Source organism: Glycine soja, chromosome 8 (assembly GCF_004193775.1).
Source record: "Glycine soja cultivar W05 chromosome 8, ASM419377v2, whole genome shotgun sequence".
NCBI classification, from domain to species: domain Eukaryota; kingdom Viridiplantae; phylum Streptophyta; class Magnoliopsida; order Fabales; family Fabaceae; genus Glycine; species Glycine soja.
In genome coordinates, this window is record NC_041009.1 from 6,265,675 (window position 1) to 6,282,917 (window position 17,243).

Sequence of the window (17,243 nt, forward strand, 5' to 3'; positions counted from 1 at the left end):
CTAAATTTTATCCTTTAACAAAAAGAGAACAACATAAAGAGACTTCAACTAAAGTCAGTCTTAATGTAAAAGGAACTGTTTGCCTTTTGAATTTTCTGCATCTAGAGTATTTTCACCCAATCTCATCAAAACCAAAAAAAATAGTTAACCACTCATATATGGTAGAACTTTCACTGCACCAAGGAGATATTGCTGTGAAATTTTAATAAAAATAGTTAATTTAAGCATCAATTTTTAAAGAACCATAAATAATTAGAGTTGAATCCATAGTCCCGTACATATATGCCAATGAATTATTCAAGATCTTGAAGATCCTCTATTGTGCTGGTAAGGACATCAAGATCGAAACTCCCTTTTATCTTTTCTATCTCTATGTATATCCCAAGGTCAAAAAATCCATTTCACAGGTTGACTTTATAAATTGTTTTGAAATGTCAAGTTGACTCTTTTCAAGGTTTTGCTGGCTATGATATTGATTGTGTAGTATAAATAATTGTGAAATAAATCTAGCAAGATCTTTAATTATAAACTTTTACTTAAAGTTCAGGTGATAAAAAATAGTATGTAAAGTGTGTACTACTTTAAAAGGAGTAGTATGTAACTATTTTAAGACGAAAAAATATATAAATAAATTATATTAACTCTTAACTTGAATTAAAATATTTCATAAATTTAACTTAACTACTTTAAATCAATTATAAATGCATTTTTACTTTCTTATTTTAAACAGTCAAATTAGTATAATTAATGTAATTAAATATTACTCCCCAAAAGTTTGAGTTATGACAAACCAATCAAAGATAGAAAACTCCCCAAAAGCAAATGCCAATGTAAAAAACTTGAGTTATGACAACCAGAACTATTGGACATTTGGACTAGTCAACCAAGGCATACGTGTGTGACAAAATTGATAACAGTGATTAATTTGATGTACCATGACGAGGCAAAATGTATTATCATTTTTTAGGACTTTCTAATTATGTACAGGTGAAGATTCATTAATTATCTACTAATAACTAACTTTGGTTAAGTCATAAATTATAATTCTGATAAAGATGCAAAATCGCTCTCCTATTTATCTTATGAAGTCATTAAATTTATTTTTTCATCTAAAATTATTTTTACATTGGAATTATATATTCAAACTACTTTTTTAAAAATCTTGCATAAAATAAATAGGAGAGAGAGATTTTGCATCTTTCTGAGAATAATAATTAATGAGTTAATCAAAATTAACTGTAAGTAGATAGTTAACGAAATTTAACCTGTACAAGGTTAAAAACATCGTATTTTTTTATCAAAAAATATTTTATCATGACATGGCTAAATGCATTATTGTAAATTTGACGAATTAATATTTTACTGTATTTACTATTTTATTCACCATTATACTGTGTAGATTACGTAGATAGTCATAATGTTACATATAAAATTTTAAATGAGAAATTTTATTATTATGACAAATAATAATTATAGATATAGATATTTAAATTATCATTAAAAGAAAATTAGATATAATTTATAATTTAATTTAAGCATTATATATGATTGTATGGTATATATATATATATATATATATTAAGATGATAAGCTTTTATATATGTAATAGCTTAGAACTTTAATAGTGAACATTGAATATATCATTAGACTTTCCTAGATTAAATGACCTCGAAAACTTTCAAAACCTCCCATACATATTTGTATTTTTTTATATAAAATTTATTATATTACTTCAGAAATTACAGTTCGTAATCACCAGGCCTTTCTTTTTGGTCTATTTCACATTTGTGTTAATTAAAAAAAAATACTATAGCAATGTACATTAACGATAATTAATTTGTCTAAATATCAACCAAAAAAATTAAACCCTAATCAAGTAGATAAGGATCTCTAATTAATCAAGGAAGATTGCAGATCTGTTTTTTTTTTTAATGTTTATGATGTGTGTTTCTGGATTTTTTATGCAGATATGTTGGTTTGTAATGTTTATGGTGTGTGTGTTTGGGTTTTTAGTGCAGATCTGCACCTTTTTTTTTACAAAAAAAAAAATGCACTTTTGTGTGTAACTTGTTTTTTATTTATTATTTTCTGGGTTTCATGAAAATTGTATTTAATTTCTAGGTTTCTCATTCAATATATATAATTTTAAATTTTTTAATATATATTAGGTCAAATTGGATCAAATCAATAGTTACTGGACCGAATTTCATAAATATGATATAAATACTATTTATTTTTGTACCCACTATTGTTATTCTAAAATTAATCTCTCAAGATGTAGAATTCAATATAATGATTTTTTAATTCATTAAAGTTTTAATAATATATATATATATATATATATATATATATATATATATATATATATTAAAAAGTGGTCATAAAAAACATTTTAAAGTTGTAGTATTGCTACATTTTTTTTGTGTTGATTAAAGAATTGCAATATAATTGTAACAATATGGATAGTAGTAAAGAAAAAAAAATGAAGTAATGGCTATCAAAACAAGAACAACCATGCACAATACATTTTTTTTTTGGGTAGTCCTTTATTTATTGCAAAAGCGTTAGATGGCCATATCTTCTTTGCATATCTATCACATTTTGTATAAAATATCCAGCTCTCTTAAAGCGAATAATATACAACACTGAAAATCAATAGGTGGTTGTGCAGTCTTTACTCTTCACAGATATGAAACACCACATAAGAAAGTGAAAGCATGAATGAGATAGCTAAACAAAAAATAGACTCTATGATAGATGAGTAAAGCTAGTTTAAAGCTTTTAGGCAGCCACATAAGGCTTGTATATAAACGAATTCAAATGAGTCCATAGAACCAGAAAGTTTTCAAGCATGAATTGATAGGGGATGTTGTTCTAGGATTGCAATGCATTCATAGTGCTGCTGCTTATTCATTGCATATGTTTGTATCTATTTCAATATTGTCCATTTTTTATTTTTATTTTTGGTGAATATAAATTTCGAATGGAGATTGAACGGGGAAGGGGAATGTGCATCAACCAAAAAAAGGCATAGTCATACATACTTCACCAAACAATGGTCTTTCCACCAACTTATATATAGTCATCTACCATATATATTCCTCCATCTTCATTCGTTTGTTCTATGGACACATTTACAAAAGAAGTTAGCTATTGTAATTGGGTTAGGTGTAAGGACGAATTTAAGTAATATACGAAACATCATAAGTATGTTTAAATTTGTACCCTTTTTTTTTATCTTAAACGTAGTTAAATACTTTCTTAGATGATCTTAATTAAGAGTTCACTTCTCCCGCGTTGAATATTTGATGCAAAATGCATTTCCAAGAATATAGTTTTTAACCGAATAGTTTAATTAAGCTGTTATTGCATGAGTGATTATTATAAACTTTACGATAAAATTATTTTTATAACTCTAGATAAAATATGTAAAATCTCTTCAGAACTTCAAAGTCATATGTGCCGCGTGATTGGAATCAGGAAAAACATTTGAAAAAAAAAAGTAAAAATATTGGTGGGATCGACATAGTTGAGGTGCATACGGAAGTCATCTTACCATCATCATTCCCACTTATTGACTAACAAGTTCAAGATGTATGGCTTGTAATTATCTAATTAATTCGTATATGAAGCCTAACTTGTTGGAAAGTTTGTGAAGATCAAGTTCATCGCATAGGAACGAGATAAAAACTCTCACCAAATATAATTATAATTAGGCAGGGATCCTCTTAGCAGGTGTTTGGGAAAAGACTAATTATAAAGAGTAATTGTTTCTTTAAGGGATTGGGTAATATTTCTATATAAGCATTTTAGTAAGTTACATTTTTATACAGGTTTTTTTAAAAAATAAAAATTATAAGTTATTCAATATTTTCCATAAAAATAAATAGAAACACATTAATAAATTTATTTTAAAAAATATATTTTACCAAACAACATCTTAAATGCATTTTTTAAAAAAATCAAACTTTTAGCTTACTAAAATAATATTTCTTCTAAAAGTCAAGTGAGAGGTTCAAGACGTTTTTAAAATTGAGGATACGGATCCACACTACCCTTAGGTATAGCAAAGGTTCCTAGCCATAATTCATACAATACAACTTTCCCCCAAAATGCACAGAGCATAATGATTTCAAATAATTCACCCTTTTCCTATACGACACAGCTACTAATTAAGACTATCAAATTAAAAAAATGGTAGGTACCAAATGCAAAAACAGATACAAGAAACCTGCGAAAATCTCCATTTATGTATAATTATCTACCAAAAGATCAAGGGTACCTTCACATAAATAACTTTTTTGAGGCATAAATATTGTCCCATACACTGTAACGGATTCATTTGCCAATCTAACTAAGAACCAAGGACTTCCAATTTAAAAGATGATCCAAGACCATGAGCAAAATTTAATGTCTGGCATATACAAGGGATGTGAATGTTTCTTTAATTTCCTTGAAAATAATGTCATCCTGTACGTGGGTCCAAAGGAACCAAACTACCATCCAAATAATTTTAACTTGTTTACTTTGAGTCCGTGGAGCTGAATGAAGTGATGATTGCAATTTTCAAGAACATCATGCCCCATCCAGCATAGCAATAGGGCCAAGTCAAAGAAGAGTACCAACACGAGGCTGGTTCTTTACAAGAGTTGCCATAGCACAGTTCAAAAAGTAGTGATGGTCCCAAATCATATTCCTCCAAGCAAGATTCATTTTTAGCTGGCAATCTGTTCAAAAAGTAGTGATTGCCAAAGAGAATACCAATAGTCCAATATCTTCATGAGTTAGCACAACAATAAATTTTCTTAGCTTAATGCTTTATTCAGGTACTGAAATTTAGAGGCAAGGCATTTCTTTTACTATTTATTTTGGAATAAATGATACGTAGTTGTTGTTGACCACAGCCATTCCTCTTACCTTTTCATTCTTGCATTAAAATTTTTGGTAGAGTGCTAAAATAATTTTAATTTATCATGACCCACTCAGGTGTCAAGCCAAAAACAAGTATTACAATTGTCTTCAATCTGCTTTGTCATTGCAAAAGAACTAGCTAGCCCAAAAGCAGGCTTGAACAATTTTCAAGCTTGCAAATGTCTTTCCACCAATGGGAATCAGAAGCATGAATGGTTTTAAGCCAAAATAAAAATATTTTCCCCTTGTCTCAAAGAAAGAATTTCAAGTCGTGTTCTCCAATTCAAGCGTCACCATTAATTCATTTTCATTTTCCCAGAAAACTATTTAATATTATAAAATAGTTCAAAATTTTATATAATGCCAAGCCCTCTCTTTCTTAGGTCTGCATAACTCTTTCCCTCCTTACTCAACAAATTTTCTTTATTTTCTCATTTTTGCGTAAAAAAAATCGTCACTGAATATGAGCGAGAATGTTTTAACACCTTTCTCTTGAGCTTTAAAAGAAAGAGATAAAAATTCGTTTGAAACACGAGTTTTTATTGGAAATTAAATCATATGAGAGTATATTTTAAAATTATAGGAAAGTGAATTTTATGCTTTTCAATAAAATATTTTTTTTCATTTTATTTCTTTAACTAATCCCCTAATTACACTAGTTAAAATTTGTCTTGATTTAATTATAAAGATCACATGAAAAAATATTTAAAAATTGAGTTGCATGCACTTTTGATGCTAGAAATAAAAATAGAGAGGGAGAATATATATATATATATATATATATATATATATATATATATATATATATATATATATATATATACACATTAAATTTGAAAGCCTATTCATCTAAGCTTTTACTCAAAGTCATTAGTTTGAGTACTATTGGATCAGCTATTTTAAAAAAGATTGAGTTCATTTCTTATGGATAAAAAAATAATTAAAATAAAATATTTTATTAAAAGTGATTAATTGGATTTTTTTAGTGAAAATCAATAATTAACAAAATTTCAACAAAACTGATAGATACTTTATAAAAAAAAATATAATAATAAGACTTTTAAATTTACTCTTTTGTTTTTCAATAAACTACTTGTCTTTTCTTACATTAAGTATTTCCCTTTTTTTTACATATATTTATTTATTTCTCCAACTTATTATTGTTTACTATACCAAAAAGTATGTGCTACATAAATTTAATCAAAATTTATTTAAATCTTGACACACCATATTAAATTAATAAACATAACCATAATAATTTCTTCCTCCATTTCAAAAGTGTTATCTCTTTAATTAATTTATATTTAATGAAGTAGAACATTCACTTTAACAATAAAGACTTTTGTTTTTTTAAAAAATAAAGACTTTTATTGTTAATTTTTTTTTCTTAAAATTAATAAGGACATTTATTATTAAAGGTAATTATTATTATTATCATTAGGAGCAGAAAATCTCTTTCATATTTTTATTTAAACTTAAAGAGATGGTAGAATATTCAGTAAAGCATGATGGTAAAATCCTAGGAATTTTGTTTACGTTTAAGGAATGTTGGACTTATAGGATAAGAGGACGTATTTATGTTTAATTTAATTTTGTGATTTTAATTTGTTTGGGATCTTCATATGTCGTTGAAGATTTTCCCTTACTATTTATATTTTACAAGCACTAGCTTTTATTTTATTTTATTTTATTGGGTCAACACAAACACTTGCTTGCAGTGGACTTTTAAATTTTCTTACTCTATGATTCAGTGAGGATGAATAGGTAAGCTCAAGTAACTACAAATCACACGAAGGATAATGCGGCAACAAGAAAAACAATTAATGAAGGTGTAACAATATTCACGTTAAGGTTAATATCGTTATTAATGGTAAATTAGGTGCATGAACACAAATGAGCTGTCCAATTAAATTAACTTAATGTTTAATTAATGGGAAGGACAAAGGAGAAAACATAAGATTAAAACAGGGTTGGTATTAGTTACAAGCTTTAAGTCAGTGATCAACATAAACGATATTCTTGGATTATGACCTTATAAGACTTTCTCCGTTAAAGGGTCATTATTGGACTGTGCCAACTTTTCAAACTACACTATCACCTTCTATCTATCTTCTCCGGCATCTATGGCAACATACGATAATAGTCACTACAAGTGTAGATCAACAGAAATGGTTTCAATTTTGAATTTTAATAGAAAAATAAATAAACAAAAGGTACTACTACCCTTGTTAGCAAAGGCCAAAAGTTTTCATTATTATTATTGGACCAACCAAGCATATAGTGTTAGATTGCCTTTACGTAAAGCATTTGTTGTACTAGCCAGAAAAAGAAAAACAAAGAGAGTGAAAGGGAAAGGACTAAAAAGGAAGATGATCAAATCCAAATTAAGGTATTATGAGACACGCCATGGCATGGCCATGCAATAATGTTCAATGCCAAACCTCAATAGTAGCAATGCCATAAATTTTTAGGTGCTGACGTATGCACCTCGTCAGCAGAACAAAGCCACACACACCGTCTTCGCCACGTACCTAGCACTGTGTCGGCTACGGTCAAATGCCGGTGCCAGTCACAGACACGTGTGACCTTTCTATTATCCCCAAACCAAAAATTTGTATTTTCCCTAATTTATAAGTCGAAAAGTTTGAATCATTGACTTCCACAGTCACTAATCATCGTCACTCTACGCGCTCTTCTACCACGTGTGACGCACGCGCGCAATTAAAACGGAACCCTCTTTTCCTCCCTTTTTACACGTGATATATATAAATTGTGGTATGTGAATATTGTAGCCTAATCAAACCTAATTTATGTTTAACTTTTTACACGTTCTTAATATAAGAGTTTAATGTGAGAATTTAACACAAAATTTAATGAGAAAAAATTTACATGAAGGGATATAGTAAATGATCAAAGTAAAATGTTTAAAATTAAGTTTGTAAAATAACTTAAATTGTTAAAATGGCATCACCAGTTATATATGTTCCTTGTCAACACTGCATAAATTTTACAGGATTGAAAAGTGGTTACAACATCCACTTGCATATGTCTAGAAAAGAAGAGATATGAATCACGTAAAAACAATACCACAGTCAACCATGCTTTGTTTGACTATTCTTTTCCTAATCAACCCAAAGAATGGAAACACAGACAGCGGCTAAAGATTTTAACTGGGTGAGGGCAACTTGGATTCTTGTGTTTTTTGTTTTTTTTTTACATATATACAATTAGTGGTTTCATCACTTTCAAGGATTTCGGCAAACAAGAAGGAGAGAAAATAGAGAAACTCTTTTTTTTATTATTTAATATAATTTGGGTCGAAAAGAAAAGCTATTATTTTGTAGAAGACTCCCAATTGGACTGAATAGTCAATCAAATTTTTTTAAAAAATGAATCACATTTTTATTGCCAGCTCTTTGAGCTTCAAAAGGCTAAAGATTCTGTTCTGCCAAATATTGATTGAGTACATAAGATTAAATTTTATATAATACCTATGTACACACTCAAAGTATATAGCAAATAATATATTTTGTCTTGATCAAAGAATTCTTATAATATATTTTAATACAAAGCTGACACTGATTTAACGAATTGGTCATAAGGTTAATTATAAGGTTAATATATAACTAGGCAGTGTTTCATTTTTTTTGTTCATTAACTTATCTTGTATATATAATTCTAGATTTATAACAATAGACATTTGATTTTATTTATAGGGGAGGCTCCAGTGACAATCATCCTTGTCTCCATAAGTATCGATGATCAGTTTCCTTAATGGAAGTAACATGGACTGAAAAATGTTTCCATATGAGAAAGCACTTTCTGGTCTTCTGATTGGAAGGTATTTTGTCAACCTCCTTTTAAAAGTGACCATAGCAGTTCTCCATTCAAACCCAAAGACTTTTTTATTTTCTTTTTTTAAAAAACCTTATATATACACACATTAATAACTTCAAGAGATAAGCTACAAACTACAAAGTCCCCACCAAGCATATACAACAAACACACACACACTCTTTTCTTGTTGTGGTGCTTCTCTCCTTATTCTCTCTTTCTTCTTCATGTCTGTTGAACCTAAGGAACTTTACTACCAGGACCTTGTCCTAGACCACAATATCATTAATAATCAGCATCAGGGCACAGAAGCAGGATCTAATACTACTATGTACGAAAAGCACTTTTCCTCTACCTTAATTCCTTCAGTTTCAGCAGCATATGATTCATCACAAGCCTTTGATCCCTCTTACATGAGTTTCACTGACTGTTTGCAAGGAAGCATGGACTACAACTCACTTGCAACTTCTTTTGGCCTTTCTCCTTCCTCATCTGAGGTTTTTTCTTCTGTTGAAGGGAACCAAAAGCCAGCAGAAGGAGGAGGAGATGGTGGTGGTGGTGGTGGTGGTGGTAGTGGTGGCAGTGAAACCCTTGCGACCCTTAACTCTTCTATCTCTTCTTCATCTTCTGAAGCCGGGGCTGAGGAAGATTCAGGAAAGAGCAAAAAAGAAAGGCAAGTGAAAACTGAAGAAGGAGGAGAAAACTCTAAGAAAGGGTAAGTAATTTTTTTTTTCTTCCTCATTTTCTTAAGATAAGCTCAAACCCTTTTTTTTCCTCTTCTTAGATAGGCTTAGATTGTGCTATGGTGCAGCTTAGAATTTTGTTTCGGGTAAATTAACAGGAACAAGGAGAAGAAGAAAGGAGAGAAGAAGCAAAAGGAGCCAAGGTTTGCCTTCATGACCAAGAGTGAGGTTGATCACCTTGAAGATGGATACAGATGGAGAAAATATGGACAAAAAGCTGTCAAGAATAGCCCTTACCCAAGGTACAAAACGCGTTTTTTCTCGTTTCTTTGCACCCAAATTAAGATCAAAACAAAAATCAAGCCTAGCTAAAATTTTCACATAAAATTACTTCTCACACAAATTCCCTTTGCCACACTTTCCACAAGAAGGAAAGATGTCAGTTCCATAAAATAAAATAAAAAACTCATAGATCTTTACATTTCAAATGAATATTCTATTTCTAATATGACTTACTAGTTATTATGATTATAAAACCAAGTGCCAAAAAGAGACATTACTCCACCTGATTAAATCCTTTAGAGAAAATCAAAAAATTAAAAGTAAAAATCAAGCTAGACCCCATTATTATTTTCTTCACACACACAATGGTTTCGATTTGTTTAATTTAATTACCAATATTGTAGTAGTAATGGCCAAAGTGAAAAATGAAGTTTAATAGATGATGAATATGATGATAATTGCAGGAGCTACTACAGGTGCACTACACAGAAGTGCACAGTGAAGAAACGCGTGGAGAGGTCATTTCAGGACCCAACCACTGTGATAACAACGTATGAAGGTCAACACAACCATCCGGTCCCCACTTCTCTCAGAGGGAATGCGGCCGCAGGAATGTTCACACCCTCTTCTTTGCTAGCCACACCAACTCATCCACTCGCAGCCGGGTCAAACTTCCCGCAAGATCTCTTCCTTCACATGCATTACCCTCGTCACCACCACCAATATCATCACATTCACAACAACCTCTTCGCCACACAATCCATGACAAATGCTACTACTGCTACTACTACAACCACCACTGCTACCATCGCTCCGTCCTCGTTTTACTCTTCCTATAACAACATTAACAACTCTCTTCTTAACAACCAGTTTCTTCCTCCAGAATACGGCCTCCTTCAAGACATAGTCCCTTCCATGTTACACAACAAGTCCCATCATAACCAGAATTAATTGAGATCCATCCATGCATATTGCATAATGTACTCACTCTCTTTTTCTTGCTATATACATATTTATATATTATCATATTTTATTTATATCTATCTATCTCTCAATATATCGGTTTTTTGCCTTGTTTATGGGCCACTTTGTATATATAGTTAATTTGATGAAGAGATAGTTCTTTTGTTTAGTTATGTGATTCTGACTCATCTCACAGTCTAGCCTGCTTTGTTTCGAAGTGGAATAGTTAGCTTGACATCATGATCTGCTACATATAGTGGGTGGAGACTCTGGTTTAAAGGAACATTAAATCATCGGGTACGTGTTTAGAGGGGCATTATTATTATAATTACTTGTTAGAAACAAGATCTTTTTTCATGTATATTAGTCATGTGTATGCATGCAGCCCATTTGGGATTTTCGCATCCAATGGCTAGTGTAACGTTATTGATCTGATTGAAATTAATATTACTTGATGAGTTGGAGGACTTAATTTGTTACTCTCCATTTTGTTTTCCTCTTGAACGTTATTAGTTCTGGGGATATTTTTGAACTTGTAGATACATATGTTGAACTATTAAGTTGCTGTATTTGATCAACCATACTTATATGATTTGACCATACTATGTGTAGAGCATTTGATCATAAGCATTCTTGAGACACCAGGTGTAAATACAGAAAAAAGAAAAAGAAAGGTATTCCACTATATATTGAGAAATGAAAATACTCCCAACATATTATTTTTAACACACTCTCTAGGATTACAAATTTTTATGGATGTTATTTCATATTTAATGGTTCTGTTTTTTAATTTTATACTTTTTGATTCATTTAACTAATAATAAATTGGGCATTAGAAGGAATGTGTTAATGTGTATCAACAATTCGAAAGTTTAACCTGTTAGATGAAGATATGTGAATAGTTTTATAATATATCTCTAAAAATAACCCTCAAACCCTTATAATGTGCACCTAAAACATTAATAAAAAAAAAGTCACCTATTTATTTATGCTGGAATATTTTTCTTAATAAAAAATGAGGAACCCAAATTATGCTCGAGGACAGTAAATTAATTACATAAATAGATTTTTGTTACATTTTTAACAAATTTGACCAAAGGATATGTAATATCATCAGCCCGCAGGCTCGAAGCTTTGAGGAATACCAGCAAAACCAAAAAAATATATTGGCTTTCCTGAATAATGAAAACTATTGGCCTTGCTACCCCTAATTAAAAAAAGAAAAAGAAACTATAGGCCTTGAAATGATTTTTATGCTTGCCTAACTAGCTATATATTTAATTGTCAAAGTAAAACAAAGCTGCTTAGTTTTGTGAAATGGAAATTTTCTTCGTTGTCTTTTTCTTTTTCGGGGGTCAATATATATAGAGCATGATCGATTAATGTATGCTTGATACTCGATATATATATTATTACCTGGAAACTTAATAGAGATAATAGAATTTGTCTAAATTGATCAGAATCATGCCTTAGAAACCTTCACGTAAATAGAATTGTATTCCCTAACTAATGGACCTATTTAAAAACTTATTTAATTATTCGGAATATTATTTTATAATGAACAACTCAAGGATTTTCCTCTAAAAAAATTAAGGATTTTGGAAAATGATCCATTTTGGGTAGTGCCTGCTGATAATTAATTATTTGGTCATGCATCTAAAACGAACATAAAATGAATTTAGGTGTGACCAGAGAAAATTTTGTGGTTGACAAAGTGCCAAGAAAGTGTGAGCTAAGCCATATGTAAGGACGAAATTAAGTTAGATGATTCATTAAAAGATCCATGGCCTAACCTAAGTAACAAATAAGTAAGGCTTTAGTTTTTAGAAATGGTTGTTTAACGAAGTACCAACTAGATTTATTCAGCCTCTATTAGCTTATTTATTTGTTTGTTATATAACTAAAATTTATGATATTTATATAACTTAAATAATTATAAATTAATATAACATAACAGTTTTATACATAATATAATTAATTTACTAAAAGTTACATTAATTTATATACTATTATTTTTTAATTTAAAGGCCTTAATCCAATTTAAGAACCGAAGTAGGCATACAAATTAGACTAGGCTTTCATATTTTCATTAAGAAACAAAAATTAGGTTGCTACTTCAAAAATAAGTATGTGTGTATATATATATATATATATATATAAGTCAAGCTCAGACAATATTATAATAAATGACGATATTAATTCTTAAGATTGTAAGCAGAACGAACCTATTGGTAACCTTAAATAACTCTCACATTAATTCCTGAAATTGGTAAAAACTGTTCATTTCTATTCTTGACTTTATAAAAATTATTGTTTAGCATCTAATTTTACAAATTGTTATTCCTTTTATTTTTTTTCAACCACATTGTTTACTATTAAGAGTAAATGATAATTTGTAAATTTAGGTATTAAAATAATTATTTTGTAAGGCTAAAGATTAAAGTGTTCAAAGCTTTAAATATCAAAAGCTAATGTGAGGGAGGGTTTATACTAATTATACAAGAATTAAACCACAATCCATACTACAATTGTAGGGCAAATATGCCGAGCATTGTTTAAATTGAAGCTATATGTGTGATTGTCTTTGATAGAGATGTGATTTAAAATTATTTATATAATTTTACTTAAATTTAAACTTTTATAATGGTCATGGCACGATATTGGAATCTCTGTATAGCCTAGTATTCTAGAGGCCAACCTTAGCTTGTTCATGAGGGTGGGTGTCAAATATGAAATATAGAATAATCCATGTACTTACATATATACAAGCCTTAAACATTTTATATTATTGGTTTTATGACAGTATAATTTGGGAGAATGACTCGAGAGTAGGGTCAGAGTCACATTATAATTAGGGCTAGTCATAGAGATAGCTATGATAGTACCTAAATATTTTTAAACCTTTGGAGTAGCTAAGATAAATATTAGTTATCTCAAAACTTTTACTATTATTATTTATTTTATTTTTTTTGTTAATCTTATACTTTGATTATCTCATGTGTCAGCTCTAGCTAGCGTATTTCTTTTTTAGGATTAGTTAGTTCCAGCCTTGCTCAAATGTCAAATGTTATCCTTCTGTGTTAAATAGTCATGATTCTATAAAAAAAATGTGGTTGCAAATTTAAAAGATTATGAATTATTAAATATATATTGACCCCCTTTTTAAATATTGACCCCTTTATAGAGCATGCTCCACGTCGCCAATCTCCGAATCCCTTTTCACATGCATGTTTGGTCTCTTAAGAGGGGCGTACATGTAGTCGATCATCTTTTGGCTCTTTCAGCTAAACAATTTTTTTTTTATTTTTGACAAAAAAAAAACTCCTTTTTCCTTTTTTTCTTGTCTTTTCAGAAACGACACCGTATTGATTACACCCAGCGAAAAAGATAAATTAATAATACAAGAAAAAAAAGTGAGGAAGCAAAAATATAATGAGGTAGTGAGCATATATTCGTGTAGTGGTGAATGGAGTATGATGTTAAAAAGAATGATAGTTCGTACAATGAATTTTATTCTAGTAGTGTTTGCATATGCATAGGGCCAACTTTTAAACACTTTAAGCTCCATTTTATACTAATCCCATTTTTGTGACATAACGCTACTGTCACAAACTCACAACCCTTTTTTTCGGTTAATTTCTTATTTTTCAAAGGGCTTATATATCATCTATCAACACTGCATTATTTTATTTATTTCTTCCTTAATATATAACACTGTATTATTTTTTTTATTTCGTCCTTAGTATATAACACTGTATTATTTATATTGTGGCTTTCATTAGTGTAATAATGATGTACATATACATACATTCTTTTTTCTCACTGTAAAATACGTAATCTATCGTTAGATTATTACCTTATTGTTGTATAGATTTTATATTAACACGAGTATAGAACTGCAGTCTGCAGATTAAAGGTCGACAACTATCTGCATTTGTTTATTAAAATCTTAACTGAACATATGGATATATATAATTTTGATTTTCCTTTTAAAAGATCTCCCTCTTTTATTCACGATAAATCCCAAAAAACACCATCAAACACATGAATCAACTAATTTATGGTTGTTCTAACTTAATTAGAAATTTTGAGTTTAAGTATTAAATATATAATTATGTTTCAAAAAAAATTTTATCATTCATAATAATTTTATCAAACTTAAACATAATTACCTAAATACATGTATTTTAGAAAGGAAAGAAAACCCAAAATTTAAGGTCTTTCTCAATTAATTACTACTTTCTCCATATATATATATATAAGGCTCTCCCGTACCCTAAGCGCATGCAGTGATGGATCTAGAAGATCTTTTTAGTGGGAGTAAAAAAATAGTTTACAGACGAAAATTATTATTATTTTTTATAAAATACACAATTTCATGATAAAAAATTTAAAATATTTAAATTTGTACAAATTTAAAAGTATAAAGTGAATAAAATTAGTATTAATTTATTTTTTCTTTTATGAGTTTTATAAGTTTTTATATTCTTTTTAAAGTTATTTTCTGGAGCAACACTTTCGGAACAAAAATACTAATTATTTAATACATAAGCAAAAAAAATATTTAGTGGGGTAATTGCCCCATGAAGACTAATGTAGATCAGTCCCTGCGTGCAAACGTTATGTAGATTCTACTGCAGTTAAATTATTCGTTGAGAAATGTGGGATCGGCCTTGCAATATTACTCAAAATAAATTTCCAACTTAATTATTCAAATGATAGTGAGTTAGGACCACACGGGTCACTTCAAATCAGAAGCAAATAGCTCTTCAACGTATATATTATTTGCAGATTTAATCCATACATTATTTTCATATTATCTCTTTGGTAATCAATATAATAGACATATCTTTTAATAACTATATTTCTTTTTCTTTTTCTCCAGACAATTTCTTGTGCAAAAAAGTAGCATACAGTACGTGGTGAACATTTTTCTTATCTTTTTCAAGTCTATACTTCCAATTATTATAGATATTGAAGTATCAACTACTCCACATAATTTCACACACGCAATCTTTTTCTTCTCATTCTTCCTCTCCATCCCTATCTAGCTCATAGGTATAAATAACATTTAGATTATAATAGGGAATCCTTTCCTTTAACAAGGTTGTGATGGCGAGGATCGTAGCTAGCCAACGTCTACAAGAACAATTTAAAGTAGTTTGTCTTTTATATCAATTTTATTTAATCTAATTAACAAAAGAATTAAATATTATATATATATGCATGAGTACACATTGAAATAATAATATCCATGCATCATGTGATTGATAATTTACTTGCCGTTTTCTTTTAATCTAAAATTATTTGCTTACTGCAAGTAGTTTTGACTTCCAGCTAGTATACAGATCAACTATATCTGTCTGGCAAACTCAAATGGACTATATAGGATTGTATAGAAGTGATATTTGGTATGTCCCTCGCTCTGACCAACATCACATAACTTGCGGATAATATAATGATGTCCAGAATTATCAGAATTATTATATATAGTTGAAGATAATTAGAAAAAAAGTAGGTGTATTAAAGATATTAACAAATCTCATTTATGCTGTGAGTCTCTTTGCATTTATACTGACTAAATCTCATTATCACAAACTATTGTACGCACTCCCCTAAACACTAGATTGACAAACCTAGTAAAAGTGAGTAACATTTAACATACTAAACATTACAATGGCATTTCATACCAAAGATGAAATAAATTACTTGTGTTAGAGCCCCACACACAATAACAAAACACATATTCCATTTTCTCGAAATCTTCTCTACCCCAAGCTTCCTTTTCAATTAATTTAACTTAACCTTTTTCCTTAGTAATTCGTCTATCATTTGGTGTGTCACATGTTCAGCTTCCTCTTCCTCTTCCTCTTTCCCTATTTCCTCTTCCTATTTCCTAACTTCATCAGCTCATTGGAAAAAACATGCAACATGTATGAAGGGTTTGTGCACAAGAGAGACATACATTTCATATTTACATTTGGAATGAGAAAAAACTTTTTATTTATGGTAACTAATAACTTATAGTTAAAATATGTTTTAGGTCAATGATAAATTAATAAATTTTATTTTCGATTTCTAACAAATAAAAAATTGTAGGTCCCTCATAAAACAAAAGTTTTGTTTTTGGTTCTATCATTAAGATTTAATTAACTGATGATGTTGTTGTTAAAAAAAAATTATATATAGAAGCAAACTTAAGGCATTTCATTTATAATAGAGTGATAGATAAATGAAAAAATATAATGGAAAAGTTTGAGTCTAGCATAATCTATTGTCCTCCTTGTAAGAAGATGAGTAACAAAATTAGTTTGTCTCTTTAAAGAAAGCAACTCCAAAGTTGGGTTTCTGCACAAGGACGGCCTTACAAGTCTAATCTGGGCAATATGTGACAATTCTAAAATTGTCAGTATTAATTTCAATTTAAAAAAAAATAGTTTTTTTTTTTTAATTTTGAAGCCTTCAAGGTTGATTTCTAGGAATTTGATGCACTCGATCATTCCAAATGTGATAGCCTATAAGCCTATTTCAACCCATACGAACCTTACAACTGATGCATATGGGGTAATT

At 29.4% G+C, this 17,243-nt stretch overlaps 1 protein-coding gene across 2 annotated transcripts; it reads left to right on the top strand.

The window, feature by feature from the left end:
• The first annotated feature begins 8,575 nt into the window (after positions 1-8,575).
• Positions 8,576-11,152, top strand: LOC114422823 (WRKY transcription factor 71-like). Of its 2 annotated transcripts, XM_028389361.1 has the most exons (4): positions 8,576-8,752; positions 8,991-9,460; positions 9,587-9,730; positions 10,175-11,152. In XM_028389361.1, exons 2-4 carry the CDS (start codon positions 9,075-9,077, stop codon positions 10,659-10,661), a joined length of 1,017 nt encoding a protein of 338 aa, XP_028245162.1. In that variant the 5' UTR covers positions 8,576-8,752; positions 8,991-9,074; the 3' UTR covers positions 10,662-11,152. The 2 variants fall into 2 exon arrangements, with proteins under 2 accessions (XP_028245162.1, XP_028245161.1); XM_028389360.1 differs by lacking the exon at positions 8,576-8,752 and having other exon boundaries at positions 8,760-9,460.
• The last annotated feature ends 6,091 nt before the right edge of the window (positions 11,153-17,243 follow it).